The sequence below is a fragment of the Carettochelys insculpta genome, chromosome 2 (genome assembly GCF_033958435.1).
Source record: "Carettochelys insculpta isolate YL-2023 chromosome 2, ASM3395843v1, whole genome shotgun sequence".
Classification (NCBI taxonomy): Eukaryota; Metazoa; Chordata; order Testudines; family Carettochelyidae; genus Carettochelys; species Carettochelys insculpta.
The window spans coordinates 96,830,045-96,851,895 of NC_134138.1; the positions used below are offsets into that span (position 1 = coordinate 96,830,045).

Genomic DNA, 21,851 nt, shown 5'->3' on the forward strand with positions numbered 1-21,851 from the left:
TGGATATCTGCAGATTAACAGGTTTCTACATACTTGGCCAGAGCTAAGAGCAGAGATTTGTAATCTGAGTAACTCTGCTTCCTTTTTTTAAACTCCACCTGCAGTTTGTACAATTTTGGCAAGCATAGCAGGGCAGGGTCATCTGGGCTTCTTAACCCCTTTTTCTCCTGTGTGGGGTATATACCCCACCATAGTCCCACAAAATTAGCATTATAACAGGAATAAGTAACAAACTTTCATTACTTCGTTATTTGAAAAACTGTTTTTAATATCTTTCTTTTGTAGGCTGATGATAGCAAAACATCAGTTAGGGATCGGTTTAATGCAAGGCAATTCATGTCATGGCTACAAGATGTAGATGATAAATTTGACAAACTAAAGGTATGTATCTTCATTTGTCCTTTGAAAGCCAAAAAATTAAGACTACAAATGCAACTGCAAATATGAGATGAATAACCATGGTAGACTTCGAGTTCAACACCATAAATTATTATAATTATCTAAGGAGTATGTAAAAGAAAAAAATCATTATCTTAAGCAGCTTTTATGTTGATATGTAAATACATTATTTGGTGGAAAAACTTGTCTTTTGCTAGTTTTTAATTAAATATCCATATATAATTAAGCAAAGTAAATATTACAGAAGATCTGTGTTTCTGCTTCCTAAAGTTTCCTTTGAAGGTCTCCTGCTACTACTTATACAATTTCCTTTTTTTAAGATTTTTGTTTTAAATATTTAAAAATATTGAACTCATTTTTCATTTTGAATAGACATGTCTTTTGATGAGGCAACAGCATGAAGCAGCAGCTTTAAACGCTGTACAAAGACTGGAATGGCAGCTTAAACTACAAGAACTTGATCCTGCTACATACAAATCCATCAGCATTTATGAAATTCAGGAGTTTTATGTTCCACTTGTTGATGTTAATGATGATTTTGAGTTGACACCTATATGACAGCTGGCTGTCTCTTTCAAAAGAGACAGCCTGAGAGAAATGGACAGCAGTGGGCAGAAATGTATTTATCTCTTGAGGTATAGCACTTAAAGCTGTGGAATATCTCTGTGTACAATAATCCAGGTATTCTTTCAGAAAAATTCAGAAAGCCTTGTTAAATATGGGAAATGAATGACAGTGAATACTGTCATTTAATGATAAATGGCATTAATCATATTGGATATTAGTTCCAAAAAGCAGTTTCCCAATAAATGTTATTTATATTTTAAAAGTTAACAACAACTTTAGATTTAAAAGATAAGATACAGTGAGTTAACAGCGCTGGAAGTTGTTAACAAGTAAAATAACCACTAAAAAAGCACTTGATATTTAATACGGCCTCCTTTAAAGCTTTGTATTATGAAACATCAGTAAAGTAAACTCCCACAGAAAAACAATGAGAGAGCCTGTGGAAGAAATATAAGATTTGAAAGGAAAAAAAGTCTTTTATTATATTTGTAAATGATCTGTACATTTTTCTTTTTGGAAAAAGATGTAATATTGTCAGCATTTTTAAATAACTTATTTTATACATATTGTGAAAATGTATATAGTCTTGTAATTAATGTTGAAAACATGTACAAAATAGATATTTTAACTGTAAAAATGTTTTGTCTAATGTTTTATTGGACCAAAGTTGTTGTTTTTACTAAGTGTAGTGTATTTCTGGTTGGCAGTTCTGCTAGTAAGGCATGTGTTTGGTTTAGCTGCTTGTTTCATCACCATAACTGTAAAAGATTTGAAAATGAATGGTGTTTGCATGCTTCACTCAACTCCCTTACTTCGGTAACTGGTACCTAAATAATTGTAATATTAACAAAACCACATTTCATATTAGTCTGCTATTGTAATTCCATACCTATGACTTACTATGATGAAAATATTTTTGTTTTAAACTAAAACACCTTTTGCTCTTATATGGTGGTCTCACAATAGAACCTATTTTTCCCAACAAAATGCCTTTGAATGAAAATTCTTAAATTGTACATTGTCTATTTTAATATTTACCTATGGAAAGATATGTAAATAGTTGTAAATATGTTTAATAAATTTTATTGGTCATGTTAATAAATGGTTGGATTTTTGATTGAAATTAAATCTTGAAGCTTTGAATAGTAATTAACAAATATTTTAAATAAACGTTAAGGATTTATAAATGTGATCACTGACAGGATCGAGAGAGAGAGTGTGTAGTATGTGTGTATTGATTTTGAAAAAAGTTTATTTGTAAGAAACTGGCTAGTTGGAAAGCTGTTAAGTATGGAGGTTAAAACAGTATTTATTTAGTAAAATACAGTGTATTATCCGATGTGCCTATATGACTGCAGAATGTACTTGTCTTCAGATAAAGAAAAAAAACTGAACAAATGACCACACTGACATATCAGTTTAATTCGTACAGATCTCAATTAAGCCCAGTCCATTAAAAAGATAAGACATGAAATATCACAAAATAAGGTTATACTTTTTGCCAACTAGAAAAAGTAATGACATAGGATTAATCTTCCATACTATACCACTCACTCTTTTTCAGTTTAGATTTACATTCACAAAGATCAGGAAAGTAATGAAATCTATTAGAACAATAATAACTTAAAACTATGGGTGGTGAAATCCTGGCTCTACTGAAATCTGTAGGGCCAGGATTTCCCTATGCCATGTGTGTGTTGGCTTGTTAAACATCAAATGATTGTGTGGCTTCTTCTCTAGAACTTATGAGACTTTGTTATCCATTGCCCAGGCAGTAGTAGTAATAACTTGTCTGGTCTAGGGCATGCAAAGGAAGAAGCATGGCTCATGGAAAAAAGTCCCATTCAGACCTCAAATTCCATACAAACATTGTAAGAGCTGTAAGACATTTGCATCCTAGCGGTATTTCTAAGTGGAACAAATTAGTCCTGTGCTTTCACTATCTTATTTAAACTGGTTAAAGGATTAGAAGCCAGACATTTCTCTTTAAATCCAATCTGCTGATCCTTTTAAAAGACAGATCAAGTGGCTTCAGCTTCCCTCTGCATATAAATAGTAAATTTTCATATAGATGGGTTAAGCAGAAATGCAATTATCCTGAGGACAGGACTGTCTTTCACTTTTGCAGTCCCCTACAGACAAATAAGGGCTTTTGACCATACAGCTCTCTAGTGAATGTTCAAAACTTCCAGGTTTTGTACCAGTTCTTGTTTCTCTAAATCACCTTCTTACTCATCATCCCAAGGATTTCTTTTGTATGTCCTACCACCTCTCCGATTAAGAATGTTGATGTGTACTCGCCCAATATTCACCATACATTCTGCTGCCACAAGACTTCCTCATTTAGCACGCCAAAACTATTTGTGGCCATTGCCAACTGATTGAAAGGATAAGGCCTCTCCTTCCAGTGAATCTCCAGATGAGTCTCTGGGTGCATCTCTGAATGCTATGCACAATCCAGTGTATTTCTGCCTTATGGAGCCACCATGCACTCTATGTGAGCGCAAGCAGCACCATCAGCCTGTCTTGTGGACAGCTCCAGGGACGACACATCATGCAGCAACCTGGAATTCCATCCACATGTTCACATCCCACTATGCCATTGTACAAGTACCAGGTATGGATTCTCTTGTGGGTCATGCTATACTGCTGACTATACTTTCTTACTGATGTCCTTGCAAGGATCTCTGAACTGATTATGGCTCACTTATCACTCAGGTATGGCATATATATATGTGGAGGGACCACAGCTTGAAGAAAAAAAGGTTTCTTACCTGCAACTGAAGGTTCTTTGAGGTGTATGGGGCCTATTTGTATTCGAGTGCTTGCTCTCCATCTCCTCTATGGCGGACTTGAGTGTACAATGAGGGACCCTGGAGAGACATGGGCTGCACCACCAACTCTGCATATGCTCCCATGTGTGGAATACAAATCAGGATCAGACCTCTGGAAGAAACTCCAGCTGGAGGGAAGTCAACCCCTCTAGTCATGCTCTGTGCACTAGTTCTGATTTTAAAGGTCTGGGTGGGGAGTCCAGCCTGTCAGGGAAGCAGTTGTGGCCCTCCGCCTGCCTCTTGCCCTCCTACAGCCTCTCCCCAATGCTTGGCTAACCCTTTAGATAAAGCCACCAAAGTCAAGTTGCAGATTTAAGGGTGGCAGTCCTGAAACAAAAAAATTTCAGAAATCACATGGAGAGAGAAATCTCTGAGCTGCAATTTATTTGCAAATTTGACTCCATTAACCAAGGATTAAACAGAGACTGGGAGTGGCTCCCAGCTTACAAAGGCAGCTTCTCTGCCCTGGGTGTTAAGATCTCCTCATTAGACTCTGACAATGGCTCATATCCCTCTGTGATTTAACTTGTTTTTTCCTCTTTTGATACCTACTATTGATAATGGGCCATTTCCACCTTGCTGAATAGACCTTGCCAGCTCTAGCCCTCCCTCTTACTAGGACCCCACTCTTTAAATACCCCTCTGAAACCACCCCCACCCCCCACTCATGTATCTGATGAAGTGGGTCTTTGCTCACAAAAGCTTATGCTCCAAGATATCTGTTAGTCTGTAAGGTGCCACAAGACTTCTTGTTGCCCCGTAACATTCACGGTTATTTTCCCCTCCAAACAGGTCGCGATCCAGTCCAGACTTCCCCTGGGGAGTGGCTGCCCCACCTGGGGCCCCTGTCTGCAGGGCCGCGCTGCGGCCTGGCACCAGGGAGCCCCTCGGAAAGTCTGGCAGCTTGGCCTGACTGACCCGAGCCAAGCTGCCGGCTCGGCGGAGCTGAGGAAAAGCGGAGGCCCGTTCCCCGCACTGGGGCAAGGGTGAGACGAGACACGACGGGGAGCGGCACAGCCGGTTCCCCACAAGTGTGAGGGGGAGTCGGCCCCTCCCCCCGCCGGGCACGGTCCCGTCCCCTGACGGCGCCCCTAGGCGGGGCGCTGCCGGCCCTGAACCAGAGGAGCGGCGCGACGCGCGGGCCGCCTCCTGCTCGCTGTGTGGGAGGGAGCCGCGGGGTGCAGAGCGGGGCCGCCGCCGGACCGGAGCGCTAGGCACACGGGCTGCGCAGCCTGGCCGCCACGCCTGGGGTAAGAGGCCGGGGCGGAGAGAGGGGCCTGCGCGGGGAGCGGAGTGGAGCTGGCCCTGCGGCTGCCTCAGCCGCTCTCCGATTCGGAGCGAGCTGCGCCGCTGTGTAGACAGGCTGGAGACCCCCCCGCGCCCCTCCCCCCAGCGGCCGGCCTGGGGTGCCAGCGCCTTTTAGCGGCGCCTCGGCACCGTGCTCGCTCCCCGCCTGGCACCGCTCCGGGGCGGGGACTCCGGCGGGGTCTGGGCCCTGCCTGTAGCTGGGACCGCTGCGGCCCCCCGTGCGGCGCGGCGTCCCCGAGGGTCGCAGCACCCCCGCCGCGCACATGGCGCCAGCGCCCTCCTCTTCCCCCTGCCCGGAGCAGGCTGGGAACGGCTCAGGAGCAAACCAAACCACTGGGGCTCGTTTTCCGCGTCGCCGGCCCGGGAGGCTTGTGCCAGGGCCATCTTCGGCAGGGAAATGGTGGCTGGGGCAGAAGGGCGGGTGGGGCGGCGAGCTGGGACCGAGCGCAGTGGCTGGTAGGTCAGTACGGATGTTTCGTGTCCTTGTGGCTGTGCGCTCACGAGCTGGGAGGGACCCGTGGAGGGGAAATAGTTGCACAGACTTAAAAAGACCCAACCCCAGTCTGTCGTGTGTGTTACCTCTCCTTGCGGGATCAAGTTCAAGTTGGTGGTAGCTGGTTTGTGAGTTTCTGTACTGTCATTCACTTGAAAACTACAGTACCCAGCTACCCAAGCCCTGTCTTATCTTTGTATGGAGCCAAATTATATGAAATATGCCTCCTCCGGCCACTTCAAGGGGCAAGAGCAATATAGATAGTGAGAGGAGCAGCTCTGCTATACAAAGGCCTTACTGACCTTATATGATTGTAGCACTTGATCTTGATCATGAACCAGGCCCCCGTTGTGCTTGGTGTGGTACACACAGCAAAAAAGTGGTTCCAGAGAAATTACAGTTCAGGTAACTTGCTCCTTTTTTCTGTTCATCATTCCTACCAATCATGGTGGCCCAGATCCCTTCAAAGAGCATGATCTACTCTTTTGCTGACCTAGCAGCCTCTCTGACAGCAGTACCAATTGTTTGTGCAGGTGAAGGAGGTTAATCACTAACTCTTGATGGACCAGTCATAGGTGTTTTTCTCCCCTGCATTATGGTTCTTTTGTTTAGATTTTTAAAAATGGGTATCTAGGACTGACTTAGGTAACACATGTTTTGGCTAGCTCAGACAGCTAAAATCAAACTAAAGGTGTTGACCACTTTTCCTAGTGTAGCTAGCAGGTGAGTAACTTGTGTTAATTATGCCAGAGCTAAATTTAACCTTTTTCGCAAGTTAAGGTTTAACATGCATTTTAGAAAGAGAGTAACTGGGAATGAGTCAACTGAATTATGGAAGATTAAACAAGGGATAGATGGCCGGCAGAAACTGGATGTAGGTGAGGATTCTGAAGATGGCTAAGGAGGATTTGAGGACAAGGCATGGTAGGGTGTACTAATTGAAGAGGCAACTAAGATAAGCAATGGAATGTAGAAATTGTTAGCCAGTCACCCCATCACAAAAAATGAATTAAGTTATTAATATAACTCTATAGCAGTGTATTCATGTTAGTGGCAGCTATCCAGTTGTGTATTCAGAAGCCCTTTGATATATAATGACTAAATCCAGACTGATGGAATTGAAACACACTCTCTAGTCTATCAGATCTCCTTATTTATAAGCATTTAGTGTATCTTCATGTTAGCTCCTGTCATTTTTATTGAGAATAATCTAGAAATCTAGATAATTTATGATAAAATATAAAATAATATTTATTAATTGTTTATTAATTGGTATTCATTTGCAAATTTGACACATTTAACCTTGGGTTTAACAGCTCTCAGCTTACAGATTACAATTTCCTTTTTTTGGTATTTGCAAGAATGACACCCATCCCGCTTAACTTTATGTTTTCCACTGGTCTTTTTAGTTACAGATGACTCTGCCCCCTTTTTTGCCCTCTGCCTTCCTTCCCCCCACTATATAAACTTTGAATTATTCTTTTCTATTCAAAACTGATAAAGTGGGTCTCACCACTTACAATTACCTAATAAATAGTTTTGTTGGTCTTTAAGGTGCCCCAGGATATCTTGTTTTTTGTGAATCTGCAGACTAACACTAAGGTTATGTCTGCATTAGAGGCTTTTGTTGACAAAACTTGTGGAGTGTCTAGATTCTCAGGGTGTTCTGTTCATAGTAAATCGACAGAAGACAGCACTTTCGTTGAAAGCCTTATCCTGCTCCCCATGAGGAAGAATGCCTCTGTCAACAGAAAGCTGGTCTAGAAGTTCCAGGGGCTTCTGTCAACAAAAAAGGCCTCCAGTGCACTTTGTAGGTGCCCTGGGGGACACTCTGTCCACAGCAATCAGCGCTCTATGGTTCCTGCTGCCGGCCCCTCTGAAAGCTGCAGGGAGCCCGAGAAACCCTTTGGCAGGAAGTTGAGAGCACGGAAGCAGCAGGGCTACTGGCTGCAGTTCCATATGTCCCCTATGCCCTCACAGTCACAGTGGAGCTGAGAGAGCCACCCTGGAACCCCCTGCACCTTGAGGGAGCAGAATCAGGGGTTCCAGGAGCCACCATGGGGCACCAAGCATTAAGCCCCCTCCTAGACCTGTGGCGCAAAGGGGACACCCTCCTTCAACCCAAGGCCAAGTGCCGCAATGTTCCACCTATGCCTGGATGGCAACTAACCTTTTGAAATGGGGCCATCCTGCCCACAGCATGGAGCAGGTCCGGGCCAAGGTAAAAGAACTTTTCCAGGACTGTGGCTGGGCCCGGTATACACCCTTGTCCTTCCCTGTGCAGGGACTGCAGGGCGAGAGTGCCTTACCTCCATGAGGAGGGCCTGGACGGTGGACTACCCCATGCCAAACTGGCTTCCCACTGAGCAGTCGCTGTTGGGGGTGGTGAGCTTCCAGAGGGCGACTGCGACCCGCTTCTCCACAGGGATGGTGGGCTGCCGCTGGTTGTCCTGTTGTCAGAGGGAGGGAGCAAGCCAGGCACAGAACTCCAGGAAGGTGGCCTTCCCCTGGTGGCAGTTCTGGAGCCACTTGCTGGTTGTCCCACCAGTCAGAACTGATGTGGTGCCTCCAGATCCGCCTGTGCACCTGGGGAGGCAGGTGCAGTGTGACCAACTGGCAGCCGTGGTGAGTTCCTTGAAAGCGGAGTCAGGCTCACCCTCCGTGAGGAAGAGGACAGCCATCAGGAGATGCCACAGGTGCTGAAGAACCTCTGGGTGAGGCTGGTGCAAGCCCAGGGGCTGTTCTGGCACCATGGCTCACTGCAAAGAGTTGTGTCTGCCAGAAAGCACCAAAGCTCTGCTCTAGCAGCTGTGCTGTCCCTTGTGGAAGTAGGCATGCCTCAGCATGGGCAGGGAGCGAGTATTGGGGGGTGGTCTTTAAAGACGCATCTCAGCGGGGCTCGAAGAAGGGATTGCTGGCTGTGCGACCCTTTTGGACGGTGTTCTGGGTGGCTGTTTTGTCGAGAGAAGGCCCAGGCAGTCTGTCTGCTCTCTGTCAACAGACTGGATCAAAAAAGAGGTCTGCTTTGTGGTCTGGACATGATCTGTCAACGAAGTCTTGTTGGAAGATATCTTCTGATAAAAACTTCTGTCAACAGACAGCTCTAATCTAGACATAGCCTAAGACGACTCCCCCACCCACCCCCTGAGACTATATGGCTATGTCTGCACTACAGCGATCTGCCGACAGAAATTACTTTTGGAAAATATCATCAGACAAAACTTCTGTCTACAGACTGTGGCCACGCACAACAGTAGATTGCGCTGTTGATCTGCTCTGGCGACAGAGAGCAGCCGGACTGCCCAGCTGCTCCCTCAACAGAACAGCCAGCTAGAAGCTCAGCAGACAAAGCTGCTAGGTGACCCCAAAGCCCTGTCTGCCGACAGAGGGCCCCCTAGAGGATCCACACAGCTTTTTTTGTTGACAGATGCTGTCAAGAAAGGTATTTTTCATGCAGATGCTCCACAAGTTTTATCGACAAGCTTATATGTAGATGTAGCGTATATGTTTGATGAACTACTAAACAGTGAAAGTAAATGGCTGTTGATTGTGTGAAAGACTCTCTGTTCTTTATATATGCTCTGGATTGGAAAGCTCCCAAAATTCTAGATACAAATAATTCAATTATAAATTTAAAAAATATTACAGTAAAAGAAAGCTAGGTTATCGGGCACCCAGGTAACTGGCACATTCCGTTAACTGTCATGCTGCAGGGTCAGTTACTCCTCTGGGGCTGGCTGCCAAAGGGCCAGATGCGTGCTCCCTGGCCAGGGGAGCAGAGCAGGGCCGGATCCTGTCCCCAGCTTGTATATCCTGCACATTTGATTATTCAACATCATTGGTTCCCCAGGGATGCCGGATAATAAAACTTTTACTGTAATTTTAAATTATTTCTATATTTAAATAATTTTTTTTTTTTTTTTTTTTTACTTTTCTCCCATTTTATAAGGTTGAATTATTCAAGTGGATATATTGTGATTGTTTCTTTAGTTAGTTTCCTAAGTGCTAGTAGAATTTCAGTTTACATAGCATTTTTTCTACTGGAAGATTCATATATGCTGAGAAAAAAAAATCCAGGGCTCATTATCATCTTTACCATAAGACCACTATAAGCTCATCCTAAGCTCCTTGGCACACAGACGTTTTGTTATTTATTTGTACGGTCCCTACCGGGGTCGGGGGCTGGTTCATGATTGGAGTCCACAAACTACTTTAATGCAGTCAAATGCCATGTACTGATATACTAAACTTCCAGAGGTAGAGGAAGCTGAAGTGCTTTGGCCAAGCTGTAGTCCTCCAAATTTAGGTGCAGATGTTTCAGTGATGTTAGTCCCTTGCGTGCTTTTGAAAATCCCACCTTCAGGTACAGGTTCAGGAGCCTCACATTAGATTCCTGTTTCTTTGAAAAGTTGGCATGTGGATATTGTTAATGTATTGAAAATCGAAACATCTCATTGTTAACTCTGAAGCAGTTTTGTTTTGAAGTGACAAAAATGTTATGTTGCTAAGGAGTTTTTAATACAAATAATTTTAGCCCTTGATGCTGCACACACCTGTGCACATACTTTAAGTGTATTTATGTGAGTAAACTAACAGCTGTGGGTTTTGTTTTTTGGGGTGGGTGGGAGGAGGAGGGGGTTCAGGATCAGGCCTTTAATTTTAATACTTTTTAAAAATATTTTTGCATGCAGCAAAAGTTCAATTAAAATTCACTTAGTAGTAGTGGCAATTAAGAAAACCTACACATTTGAATGTAAGTTTATTATAAAGCTTCAAATTCTCAAGTCTACCCTGCCAAACCTTTAAAATCCATTTAAGGGAATCACATGGGAAAATCAAAAAGGATTTTGCTTACACTCCAGCAAATAATCTTTTCTGTTGCTTTTTGTTATTTCAGTGCTGCTTGGAGGCTCCAGAAATTGACTACCCACAGGAAATCATGAGATCACAATATATCACAGTGCCTACAGTAACTATCCTGCTGTTCTTATTATGGATATCACCATCAATGGGCTGCAATAAAGCTCTCTGTGCTAGTGATGTCAGTAAATGTCTGATACAGGTATTTCTTTTCTTTTTCCTAAAGATTTTAAAACAAATTCTGAAACTCTCTCTTTAATAGATTCCGCAGTTTCAATAGGCAATGTTTAATTCTACTGAAATAAAACAACAGACTTAATTTAGCAAGCTGCTCACTAGTAGTTTGAAAAGCAGCTGGATTCCTCATTCTCTTTGTAAACCATTATATTTCTATGGTATATTTTCTCTGTTTTTGATTCATGAAAATGGTTTCATGAAAACATATTTTAAAATTTAAAAGTCAACGCAAAACAAAAGTTCATTTGACTCCTGTATGTTGTAAGTCAGATGAATGTGGATTCCTTTGTTTGTGACTCAAGAGGGATAGCATGTGGTTTGTATTTTTTCTGAAATTTGTACTGCAAACAAAAGATTCTAATTGTAAACAGGTACCAGTCATTTTTTAATAAGGTTAGTAGTGAAATATACAACTACAGAAAACTTGCATCAGAATTAAGTTTGTGTCTTTAAATTAGGATGCTTTCAGTGCTTTCCATGAGGTTCCTAACGCTCTTTAAAACTGTCTCATCTAGACATGGAGACTTCTTATGGGCCCTAGATATATAAGGAAATCTTTAAAGTTTGCTTTGTGATGGCTTTGAAAATATGTGAGCTGGATATGGTGGTCAAAAACTCTTAATGTGCACCTCAGCTTGGGATAGTGTACTAGTGCCAGAAATTGCAGGCAGTGGAGCACAAGGCTTTCCACACTTAACCTTAGGTTTTAGATGAGTGAAGCTAGGGAAATGAGAGCCGAGAGAGAAAATGTCATGTCTGCAAATATTTTGTCTGGTTACTTAAAGTGTGGCTGTAGTCTTAAATGTGACTATAAACAGCTTGAAATGTTTGTGTTTGTTTCACTGACTTCCATATAAAATGTGCACAGTTTATAAATAAGAAGCTTTGCCAAACATGCATGTTCATCCTGGGATCTGCAAAGTTTGAGGGGAGTGGGGTTGGGTAGGTAGTGGGGTGGTTTTAGTTGTTTTTGTTTTTCATTTTTCTTGGCTCCCACATTGCCTCTAATACTGTAAGTTGCTTTGTTTGAAAATTAAATAATTCTGTGGATAATGCATGAGCTAGAAAAGTGCTCACAGAGTGGGATTTAGTTTTGTTTAAGGTAAAAAAAATACTTTTGCTAGTAAACTCAATACCTACAGAAAGCTGATGTGTTGTCTTATTTTTTGAGTAAAATTACACTTGAAACCTCTTCAAAAGTTATAATTTTAAAATGTACAGTAAATTTGAAAACTAGTTAATGTAGAGTTCTCTAACAACTTTTTTGTTCTAGGAATAATCAACAGGGTAAAACAGTTTAAAATGTCTAGTTAGTAAATGTCCAGATTCTTGGAGGCACTGAGCACTTACACCTTGTACTGATGGTGATTGGAATTACAGGTGCTTAGCATCCCTGTCAGTAGAACAATAAAACTGCAAGAACTTAAGTTTCAAAGACTAGTGATTTCCATAAGCACTTACTATAGTTCTCTGTGTCATCTGGAATTGACACTGTCATCTACTGACATAGAGAAAGTTTACATTTCATAATTTGTAATGCTTTTTTAGGCCTTGTACAAATTGGCCATAAGTTTGAGTTACAGCAATTTGATGTGGCTGTGTTATCTGACTCTTGCCAGAGAGGCAAAGTTGCTGTTTGCATTCGTAGAAGTTAACCCTGCTTGAAACAGGGCGTTCAGAGCAAATTGCCAATCTAGACAAGACCTTATATTAAAAAAAAGACTTTTTCCCTGCTTCCTGTTGTCCACTTAAGTTGTCAAACACTGATTTCTCCCTCTCAGACATTCATTTGGCTGTAGTGGAGTTTTTCTGGATACTGTTGAGCTTTAGATGCCCAACATTTAACCTGCCTTTATGCTGCTTTTAAATTCATACAGTCATCTCTATCCCTTTTAAAATTTCTCTCCAAAATTAAGAATGCAAAATATATGCAATTGTGCTGAGACCCTACAATATTTTAGGATGTCTCTACAACTGTGGTATAGGTGGGATATTCATCTCTTCTGCCCGTCTGCTTGCACCTTATGAAAGAAATACTATGCTTTAGTATTACATAGGTACAGTGAAGGGATAACCTGTGTGCAGGCATAAAACAGCTTGGCCGTTTCTACACATGCCACTTTCTTCAAAAGTGGCATGCTGCTAAATGGCCCAAAATATGCTAATGAGGTGCAGATGCAAATTCCCTCCTTAGCATATGCCTCATTAGCATAGGGTCACGTGATTTGGAGTCCGGAAGGTGTTCTTCTGGACTCCAAAACACTGTTTCGAAGTGCAGCCCGTGGGAGGTCTTCCAGAAGGAAGTCCTTCTTCCGGAGACCTTTTCTTCCTGAAAATTTTTGGGAAGAAGGGGCCTCCGGAAGAAGGACTTCCTTCCAGAAGAGACACACACACACATTCCCCGGGGGGCTGCACTTCTAAACAGCATTTTGTAGTCCGGAAAAATGTCTTCTGGACTCCAAATCACATGATTTTATGCTAATGAGGTGTGGGTAATTTGCATCCGTGCCTCATTAGCATATTTCAGGCCATTTAGTGGCACGTGTAGAAACAGCCCTTGTAAACAGAGTAGCTCTTAAGGTCTTGACTGTCCCCCTAGAGAATCATACAATCTTTTATTTGCTTCTATGCTTTGTAATACCAGCACTTGTGGTATTAACATATCTCTGGGACTAGTATTTGAATGCTAAGTGAGATATGCACTATGTCTGTCTGAGCCCTGAGTATAAGGGAGTGAAGGTGTTCAACTTTACATTTTCTTAAAATTTATTGGTAAATGAATTATGAATTTAAATAAGCAAAAGTACGAGTTACTGAAATGGGAATATAAAGGATTTTCCCTATGAAAATAGTACAGCCATAAAATAAGTAGGACTTTGTGATCTGGAATATAGATAATGTCTCTTTAATACTTCTGGGGTTGCTTCGGTAAGTAAATATTTGTCATTTGTATGGTCAGGCAGGAAGGCCATCTGCACTGAAGAACTATTGGAAAAAAAATCCACATGCTGTCTCATACATAGCACACAGTTATGTAAATATTTTTGCCAGCAGGGCTGGAAGGCAGTCCAGTCATTACTGCCACTCCTTACAACTGCAGTGCTTAAGGGTGGTCCCCGTATAAATATTTATTTTGTAAAAATCATAACAGAAAAGAGCATGAGATCAACATCATCATATTCATAAGGATTTTCTTGTATATTACAAGTACAGTTGCTTCATTTGTGCCCTTTTTGTTGGCTAGAATTTTGTGGCCCTTTTGTTTTTCCTCTAAACAAAAAAATGTAATCAAGTAAATAGGATTTGTATTTCAAATATTTAGGAGCAAGAAAAGTTTGAGTCTTGTGTCAGAGGAGGTAAGGGATAGCTGTGTGTGTGTGTGTGTTTGCACGCTCAGAGCTGTTTTGTTTTTTTAAGAAAATAAAAAGTGTAAGACCATGTAGCTAGCTTTCTGCAGTCATGTACATATCTTAGCTAGCCAGTTGTTATCATTAGTGGAAGTTCCTTCCAATGCTGGTGAAATTTCAGTGCAGTAAATGGCTGAAGTCACAAGATGCTAAAGCAACCATCTTCTTTTTCCAGGGAGTAGGTGTTCAAGCCATATGTTATACAGATGCATGTACAAATAAATGAATAAATAACAAATTAGCTGTCAGTTCATGGGTGATGGTTCTCTGCCATTGTGAAATGCTAGATAAGTTATCCCCCCTTTGCACACAGGTGTGCAGTTTCTGTGAGCCCCTTTGTGTCCTGGAGTGTCACTGCATGTATGTTAACCTTCATTTCCTCTGAGGGGCAGCAGCACTTTTGCTCAAAAAGTGTGGGGGCAAGCAGAAGCGAACACACATCAACACAGTAGCTTATCCACTTTTATTTCAGTTGCAGAAAACAAAACAAAAAAGTCTTAATGCAGGGGTTAGGAGTTGCTCAGTAGTTTATTATCCCCTTGCAGAAAGCTACCGTTTTAACTCTGCACATGTAGTTTTAACTCTGCTCTCTTTCAGCAGTGCTTCAGTACATCTTGTTAACACACACACCCAGTGCTTCTTTTCTAGAAAAATGATGCCGGAACTCAAGTCTGATGAGTCCTCAGAGGGGTTGGGGTGTTCAGTTTTAATGCATCGGGCCGTGTGCTGCTGGGACTGGTGGGAGCTGCTGTCCCAGTCTCTGTGCTGCTACAGAACTGGCGGTGAAAATTTTTCTCGAATAGTAACAGAGAGATAGCCATGTTAGTCTGTATTCTATGAAAACAAAAAAGCAGTCCAATAGCACTTTAAAGACCAACAAAATAATTTATTAGGTGATGAGCTTTCATGGGATAGACCCACTTCTTCAGGCCATAGCCATACCAGAACAGAGTCTATTTAAGGCACAGAGAACCAAAAATATCAAGTCCTTGATAACTATTTTTGGTTCTCTGTGCCTTAAATATTGAGTCTGGTCTGGTATGGCGATGGTCTGAAGAAGTGGGTGTATCCCACAAAAGCTCACCACCTAATAAATTATTTTTTAGTCTTTAAAGTGCTACTGGACTGCTTTTTTGTTTTGAAAATTTTTCTGGCATCCTAGTGGGAAAAAAGGTGCTGGAATTCTGTTCTGGTGTGTTCTTCCAGGAAAAAAAGCCCTGCACGTAACTTTACTGTGCCTGTCCCACAGTTGCTAAAATGTATAAGCTCTTTACTTCCTTTTACAGCTCATTCACGCTCACCTACGAGATTCTATCCAATGGTATTAAAGAACAAAAGCCTTCTTCATCTTCCCTCTACATTCTTTAAGCAGAGCCTTAATAGCCATAGGCACTGTAAGTTTCAGGCCGTTCCAGATTCTGGTGCATAGTCCCATGTTGTGTGAGCTCGTCCGGGAGAATGCTACACAACTCCACTTTCAGAATCACATCAGTCTTTTACATCTCCCTTACGCTGATTTCACATTCACAAAGGAGCATAGGAATAACTATTGTCTTACTGGCCTGGCTCTTGGAATCCAGCTGTTGATCACAGGGTTTCCTTCTGCTGTTAAAATTAGAGTAGTGAATGGATGAATCAAAGAATCCAATTAGCAGAAAACTCAGTCCAGAACTCCTTGTACATAGGGGTTAGTAATTAACTTATCTTTAGCTATATTAATGTTCACAACATCTGTCTCCACAGGATTTGTGATTCATCTATTCATTAGTACCAATCTCATGTTAAAATACAAGGCAGCAGAGGAAACCTGGTTTTGGAGGGCTGTAACTCAGAACTCTCTAGGTCAATAGATTCCAGTCTTGTTCTCCAAACAGTTTCCAAGGAACAGGTTTTAGAGGCAGCAGCCAGGCTGGCTTGTGGTAAGCAGGAGTCATTTTGGGTCCAAGTCATTTTGCAGGGGAGTGGGAGTTTGATTAAAGACACATCACCTTGATCAGTGGCATCCAGTAGGAATTCAGAGATCGCCACACATGTGGCTGTTGGCCTTCCAGTTTGCCACAGTCACCCCCTCTGTTCTAAATTAATGCCCTCCCCCCCCCTCCCCCTCCCCCCCCCCTCCCCTCCCCAGAACCAGGCACCCCCAGCCCACTCCACGCCCACTCTAACTCTATATTCTGGCAACTTGCCAGAGCTGCCACGGGACCCCGGGCCATAGCAACTGCACTGGGGCAAAAGCCACAGGGGCCACCACACGCTTGTCTCCCCATATGATGGGGTGCATACATGGACTGGGTGGCCTTATTTGCCACATTGCAGCGTCCCCACATGTGGCGAACAGCCAGCATATTGAACATTGCGGACCTATATTACGATACACGCATTAAACACCAGCTCTTAGCATAAGAACAAACCCTTTAAAATTGAGTATTTTCCCTCTTCCCTGCCCCTGTGCCCTAGGCACTCGTAACAAAAGAAAATGTTTCCTTTTGTGAGTAAGATATAGCAGAGCTTAAGCAGATGTATAGTATTACTTTGAACTATGTACAGTAAGGTCTCAGAGTACGCTAACTCAGAGTACGCGACCCCGCTCTTACGCGTCTAACCCTGATTCCTATTGTAAACCCTGTAGCGTGATTTCCAGTTGCACTTAACTCGTCCCCCCTGCCCTGGCTCAACCCCACTGGCTCAGTGCCCCCCCACCCCCAGCTCCGCTTACCCCCCACCCCTGCCTGTAGCTCACCACCCCTCACACGTGCCTCTGGTTCACCCTCCACTCCCCGCCCCGGTTTAAATCCCCCACACATGGCTCCAATTCAAACCCCCTCCCACACACACAGAGTCATCTCACTGCCAGCGTCTGGCTCTGGCTCCAGTTCAACCTCCTGCTGCGTCCTGGCTCACCGCCCAAGAGGTGCTCTGACTCACCACCCCACACACAGCTCCAGCTTAACTCCATCCCTCTTCCCCCTGCAGCCCTAACCCACCCCAACCTTATCCCTGCCACCCACCTCCCATGGCCCTAACCCACTGCCAGGCTTAACTCTCCCCAACTGCCCCCCCACCCCAGGACTTACCTTTCTGCTGCTGCTTCCCTGGCTGCAGAACATGAGTTCTGCTGGGGAAAAAGCCAGATGCCAATTTACGTGAAATCCGGATTTACTCTGAGACCTGCTCTAAAACTTAGACTGAAGATCTTCAGACAGGAGCTGCTTATGTTAAGAAGTGAATAGTTTATCTGTCATTTCAGCACTGCATGACTGAAACAACCATAGGTGGTATAATTTCATTCTACTTTAAGATATATTTTTCAGTGAAGATAAGATACGCTTTTAATTTTTTGCATAAACACTTAATACAGCTATCAAGCATTTTGAAGCCTTTTCAGCACTGTAATATTGAATAAAGACTATTTTGTAACTGCATGTTTTTTTTGTTATACCACAAATAAACTGTGGATATGTTTATATGCTGTTGGTCTAGTACATAATAAAATTGGGTTAACAAACTAGTTTTCATCTGGTTGCTTGCACAGATTTTTCTCTCATTAACTTATGTAGGGGGTGGAGGGAGAAAATATTAGCTTTTTCAGCTGTTGCCTATCTTGAGATCTTGTTTCTCACTCAACTCAGAAAATGAAGCCTGTAATACAATAAACTTTTGAGGTATGCACAACCAAGTTGGATGTGTCTCGGGTTAACACACCTGCTGCCCTGACAGGAGCGGAAAACCGCTCCTGTCAGGGGTGGCAGCTACGATTCAGGCTGCTGTCCCAGACAGGAGCAGAAAAACCAGCCGAGAGTCAGGCTGCCCCCCTTGACAGGAGCGTTTTCCTGATCCCTGGAGCGCTGGGGAGTTGGGGGCCAGATGGCAGCCTAGCTTCTGGCTCCTCTCCACTTGCCGAGCAAGGAGAAACGGCAGGGCAGCAGCAAGTGGCAGAGACTAGAACGAGGCGACCCTCTGTTTTCCAGCTGCCTGCCATTCCGGGAGCCAGAAAACTGACCAGCCCTGGTGGGGTGGTCAGTTTCCTGTCTCCTGCTAAGCCCAGGGGAGCTGGGAACCAAGCTGCAGTCTGGTTCCCATCTCCCCTCGACTTGTACGAAAATACAAGTTAACATGGGGGCTGCAGAAACGCAAGTCTCGCATAACTTGAAGGTATACTGTATAGCAGTGGTTCCCAAACGTTTTGGCATCATGCCCTCTTTTGATTTTTGAGAAGCCCTCACCCCCCCACCTTTTCTTTACCATCACCCAATCCCCTTTTAACCAAAAATTCAATTTGTAATTTCAAATAAACACAAAAACTTGATATAAAAACATTTACAATTAAAAATAAGCACAAATAGATTTCTTGGTCCCTTGCAGGTGCCTGGTACAGCCTTAGCTGGCCATCTGCCTGAGCCCCATGCCAGCCTCTAGAGCTGCCCGAGCCCTATGCTGCCATAGCCGCCTGTCCAAGCCAACTGAGACCTGTGCTGCTGGAGCCAGCCGCCCACCTGTCCAAGCCCTACGCTGCTAGGGCCAGCCAGCTGCCCACCAGCCTGAGTTGCCTGAGCCCCATGAGCTGCCCACCTGAGCCCCTTCTCTCTCCCAAAGCCAGGCACCACCAGTATCCCACTCTTACCCCATCCTCCTCCCCAGAGCCAGGTACTTCCTGTCCCTTTGCCCCTCATCTAACCCCATCCTACTCCTACTCCCCCTTGCCCGCAACCCACACTCACTTACCTTTGCAGGAGGTACCTAGCTCCACGTGAGTCTTCACTGGCTGCCTGCGTTTTTATATCAGCTGTGCCAGGTCGCCCATGTAAGATGGCAGGGGCTGAGAGCAGGAAGCAAAGGCCAGCTCCTTCTTGGAGTGGGGGAACGATGGGGCAGGCTGGGTCACCTCGCACCCCCTCTGGACTTTCTTCATGTGCCCTTGAGTTTGGGAAACCGTGCTGTATAGGATATTTAATATCTACATCTCTCTTTGTAGAAGAATACATGCTTTTCCTTTGTTTACTAAAGCTTGGTGTATGCTACACAGTCTGATTGACAGAAGTCACCTTTTGTTGATCTAGTTGTGGATGTGTGTTCTCTGACTACCATGAGCACATTTTTACAGCAGTGTAGCAAAATCCCCTCCCCAAATGTTGTGGAGCCATCATCAGTTTATTGAAGTTGATGCAATCTGAGAGTAGACGGTCTGTGACCTTTGTCAACCCTAACAGTCCTGCAGGAGCTATGGCATAATCTCTGTTCCCCCTCAACAATGACTGCTCTGGTAACAGTGCAGCTCTACTGTCCAGACATCTGAGACTGGAAGTGACCACTTCACCCTTTATAAATCCACCTGTGTGTTTTTCCTGATTGTCCACCTTGGTGAGTCACTTAGCAACTCACCCCTTATGCAGATGCCCAGCTGACCATGCCAGGTGCACACTGGATGCACTTCTGTCTGAAGGTAGGTAGTTGAGATTGGATCTCCTGGACTGTGGGGAGAGGAGCACAGCTATGGACCATCAATAGAAAGTGAACGTCTATGAAAAGATTGCACAGGGGATGCAGTAAAGAGGTAAAATGAGGATCAGTGGCAGAGGCGAGTGTAAGCAAAGAAACTTTGCTGGGGTACCAAAATGTGAGGGAGGCTAACAAAAGATCTGGTAGTAGCCTGCAGAGCTGCTGCTTTGCAGTCAAACTGCATGCCATACAGAATGGAGACCCCACCAGAGCACGATGGATACCTCAGAGGAGCTTGAGAAAGCAGCCACATGAAACCAGCACGGAGAACCAGGATCTGTTCGAGACTTTTCTGCCACTGTCTGGCCATTCCTGCTGGCTGAGCACAGATGAGCTTGATGAATGGGAAGGGGTTTTTGAATAAAGGTGTGCATTCATTTTCCACTGCAGTGTTTAAATTTAAAAGCAGTGCACAACCAATCGCCGAGTTACGCATGTGCAGGTGTCTACTCCTTATTGGTTTAGTTGTTCAAGAAGAGGGAGAGGTACAGTGGAGACAAGTGATACATGCTTTGCATTCCTGTGCTGAGTTAGATTGGGTGAGGGGTGCAGTTATCCTTTTATGCTCCTGAGATGTCAATGAAATGTTAATGGAGATATGTACCAAATATGGTACAGGGAGCTATGGGGAGGGGTAGCTCCTCCTGGCTCTGTCAAGCCCCAGGGAGCCTGGGGAAGCGGCAGCCACCAGCCATGCCTGGGAGCCCTGGGGAAGTGGCAGTCCCCGGCAGTCCCCCGGAAGCCCAGGGAAGCAGTAGCTGCCAGCACCGCCCCTCCCCCCCCCCCGCCGCTTCTCCGAGGCTCGTGGAAGTGACTTCTGCCAGCACCTGTGCCTGTGCAGCTGATGGTAGAAAAGGTCAGCAGGGGACGGCCCAAGTACAGGACAATGATTCCCTTTTAAAAATAAGTTGGGACGCCTTTTTGGTGTCCCAGATACAGGACCGTCCTGCCCAGTATGGGATGGATGGTCACCTTACGGAGATACGCTGCACTCCTCTTCCAAAGGTTTCTGAGGATGGCTGCTTTATGATGCTTTGTCTTATCGCCCTACAATGAGTTCTTATGGCACCATTGCAGTAAACAGGTTAGTGGCATGTGGGAGTGGGTGTCTTCAGGAAACCAGTTGGATCTGTGTTTACTCTGTGCCTCGTGATTGTTAGGCACAAGATACCAGCTAAAATCTACTACGTGTGGAAAACAGTGGCCCTGGCAGGCCATGCTCACAATGGCTGGAATTGAGGAGTGGGGACAGAGGCGCTCCCAAACTGAAATGTTAATCAGCATATCTTCCTAAAAGTGTTGATAGAAATAAGTGAAGGTCATTGTGAAACTTGTCTTTCCTTTTCCATTGGACAGTAAATTTAACAGCACAGCAGTCTCTTTTATCAGCAGCTTCTGAGCTGTTGCCTTTAAAGGGTGTCCCCACTCACATTCGCAAACACTTGACACTGTTGGGGAGGAGATAGAGGAGGACATGTTCTGCAAGACCATGCAATCCAACACTGCACTGGACTGTGAGCAAAGGCCTTGGAGGGTCACCGTGACGGACAGCATGAAGGAGGAGGGAGAAGACAAGAGAGAGGCTCAAAATTCCCAAGAGGGCTAGGAAAAGGAAATGCACCAACACATAATGGGCTTTTTGGGCAGCAAACACAAATGTTGCAGACTATAAATGATCCACAGGTCAAAAAATACTTGCTGCTGTGCCCTTTGCAGTCCTTGGAGGGTCTTACACCTCCTACACCACATGTGGGAACAGCAAGAAGAATTACAGCTGCCCACTTGCATGGCAGTCCACCCGCCTCCCCACACACACACACGACATATGTTTTCCAACTCTCAAATGATTTCCTATTGCTCAGTAGAAATCTGAGATTTCAGACTTGTAGACTGAGAGAGCCACTTGCTACTCCATTACCAGTAAAGCTCTCTTTCTGGTATCCCAGGGCTGGAGGGACTGGCATGAGTTCAGGCTGCCCTTTCACATTCAAAAGTTCTGTAGCCACTGCTCAGTGTCCAAAATCTTCATTAGGATGTGATGCTACCGTCAGTTTTCCTTTTCTTGGGATCTAAATAAAGCATTCTCCTGTCCGCAGCTGCTCTGAGAATGCCATCCCCAACCTTGCCTTGTTTTTCACTGTCTCATTTAACAAAAGATCCTTGTAAAAATTATGTTCCCCCATTGTTGCAGTACTTCCTGCAGGTGTGCAGTACAGAAGGCTCAAGCTTAGTGTAATTGGAGTGGTCATG

At 44.1% G+C, this 21,851-nt stretch overlaps 2 protein-coding genes across 6 annotated transcripts in view; both read left to right on the forward strand.

Moving 5' to 3' along the window:
• ANKRD12 (ankyrin repeat domain 12) overlaps positions 1–2,119 on the forward strand; it is a 174,042-nt gene extending 171,923 nt beyond the window's left edge. For 3 of the 5 annotated variants that reach the window (XM_074987440.1, XM_074987441.1, XM_074987442.1), the window contains 2 exons: positions 286–381; positions 772–2,118. In XM_074987440.1, the coding sequence (XP_074843541.1) occupies positions 286–381; positions 772–957 (282 nt within the window). In that variant the 3' untranslated portion in view covers positions 958–2,118. Of the gene's footprint in view, positions 1–285; positions 382–771 lie in introns of all 5 variants that reach the window. The other 2 variants (XM_074987439.1, XM_074987438.1) reach the window with 1 other exon arrangement.
• A 2,776-nt stretch (positions 2,120–4,895) lies between these two features.
• The window catches only part of TWSG1 (twisted gastrulation BMP signaling modulator 1), a 37,997-nt gene continuing 21,041 nt past the window's right edge, over positions 4,896–21,851 (forward strand). Inside the window, exons 1-2 of the mRNA XM_074987448.1 lie at positions 4,896–5,050; positions 10,499–10,663. Coding sequence (XP_074843549.1) covers positions 10,541–10,663 — 123 coding nt within the window. The 5' untranslated portion in view covers positions 4,896–5,050; positions 10,499–10,540. The remainder of the gene's footprint in view (positions 5,051–10,498; positions 10,664–21,851) is intronic.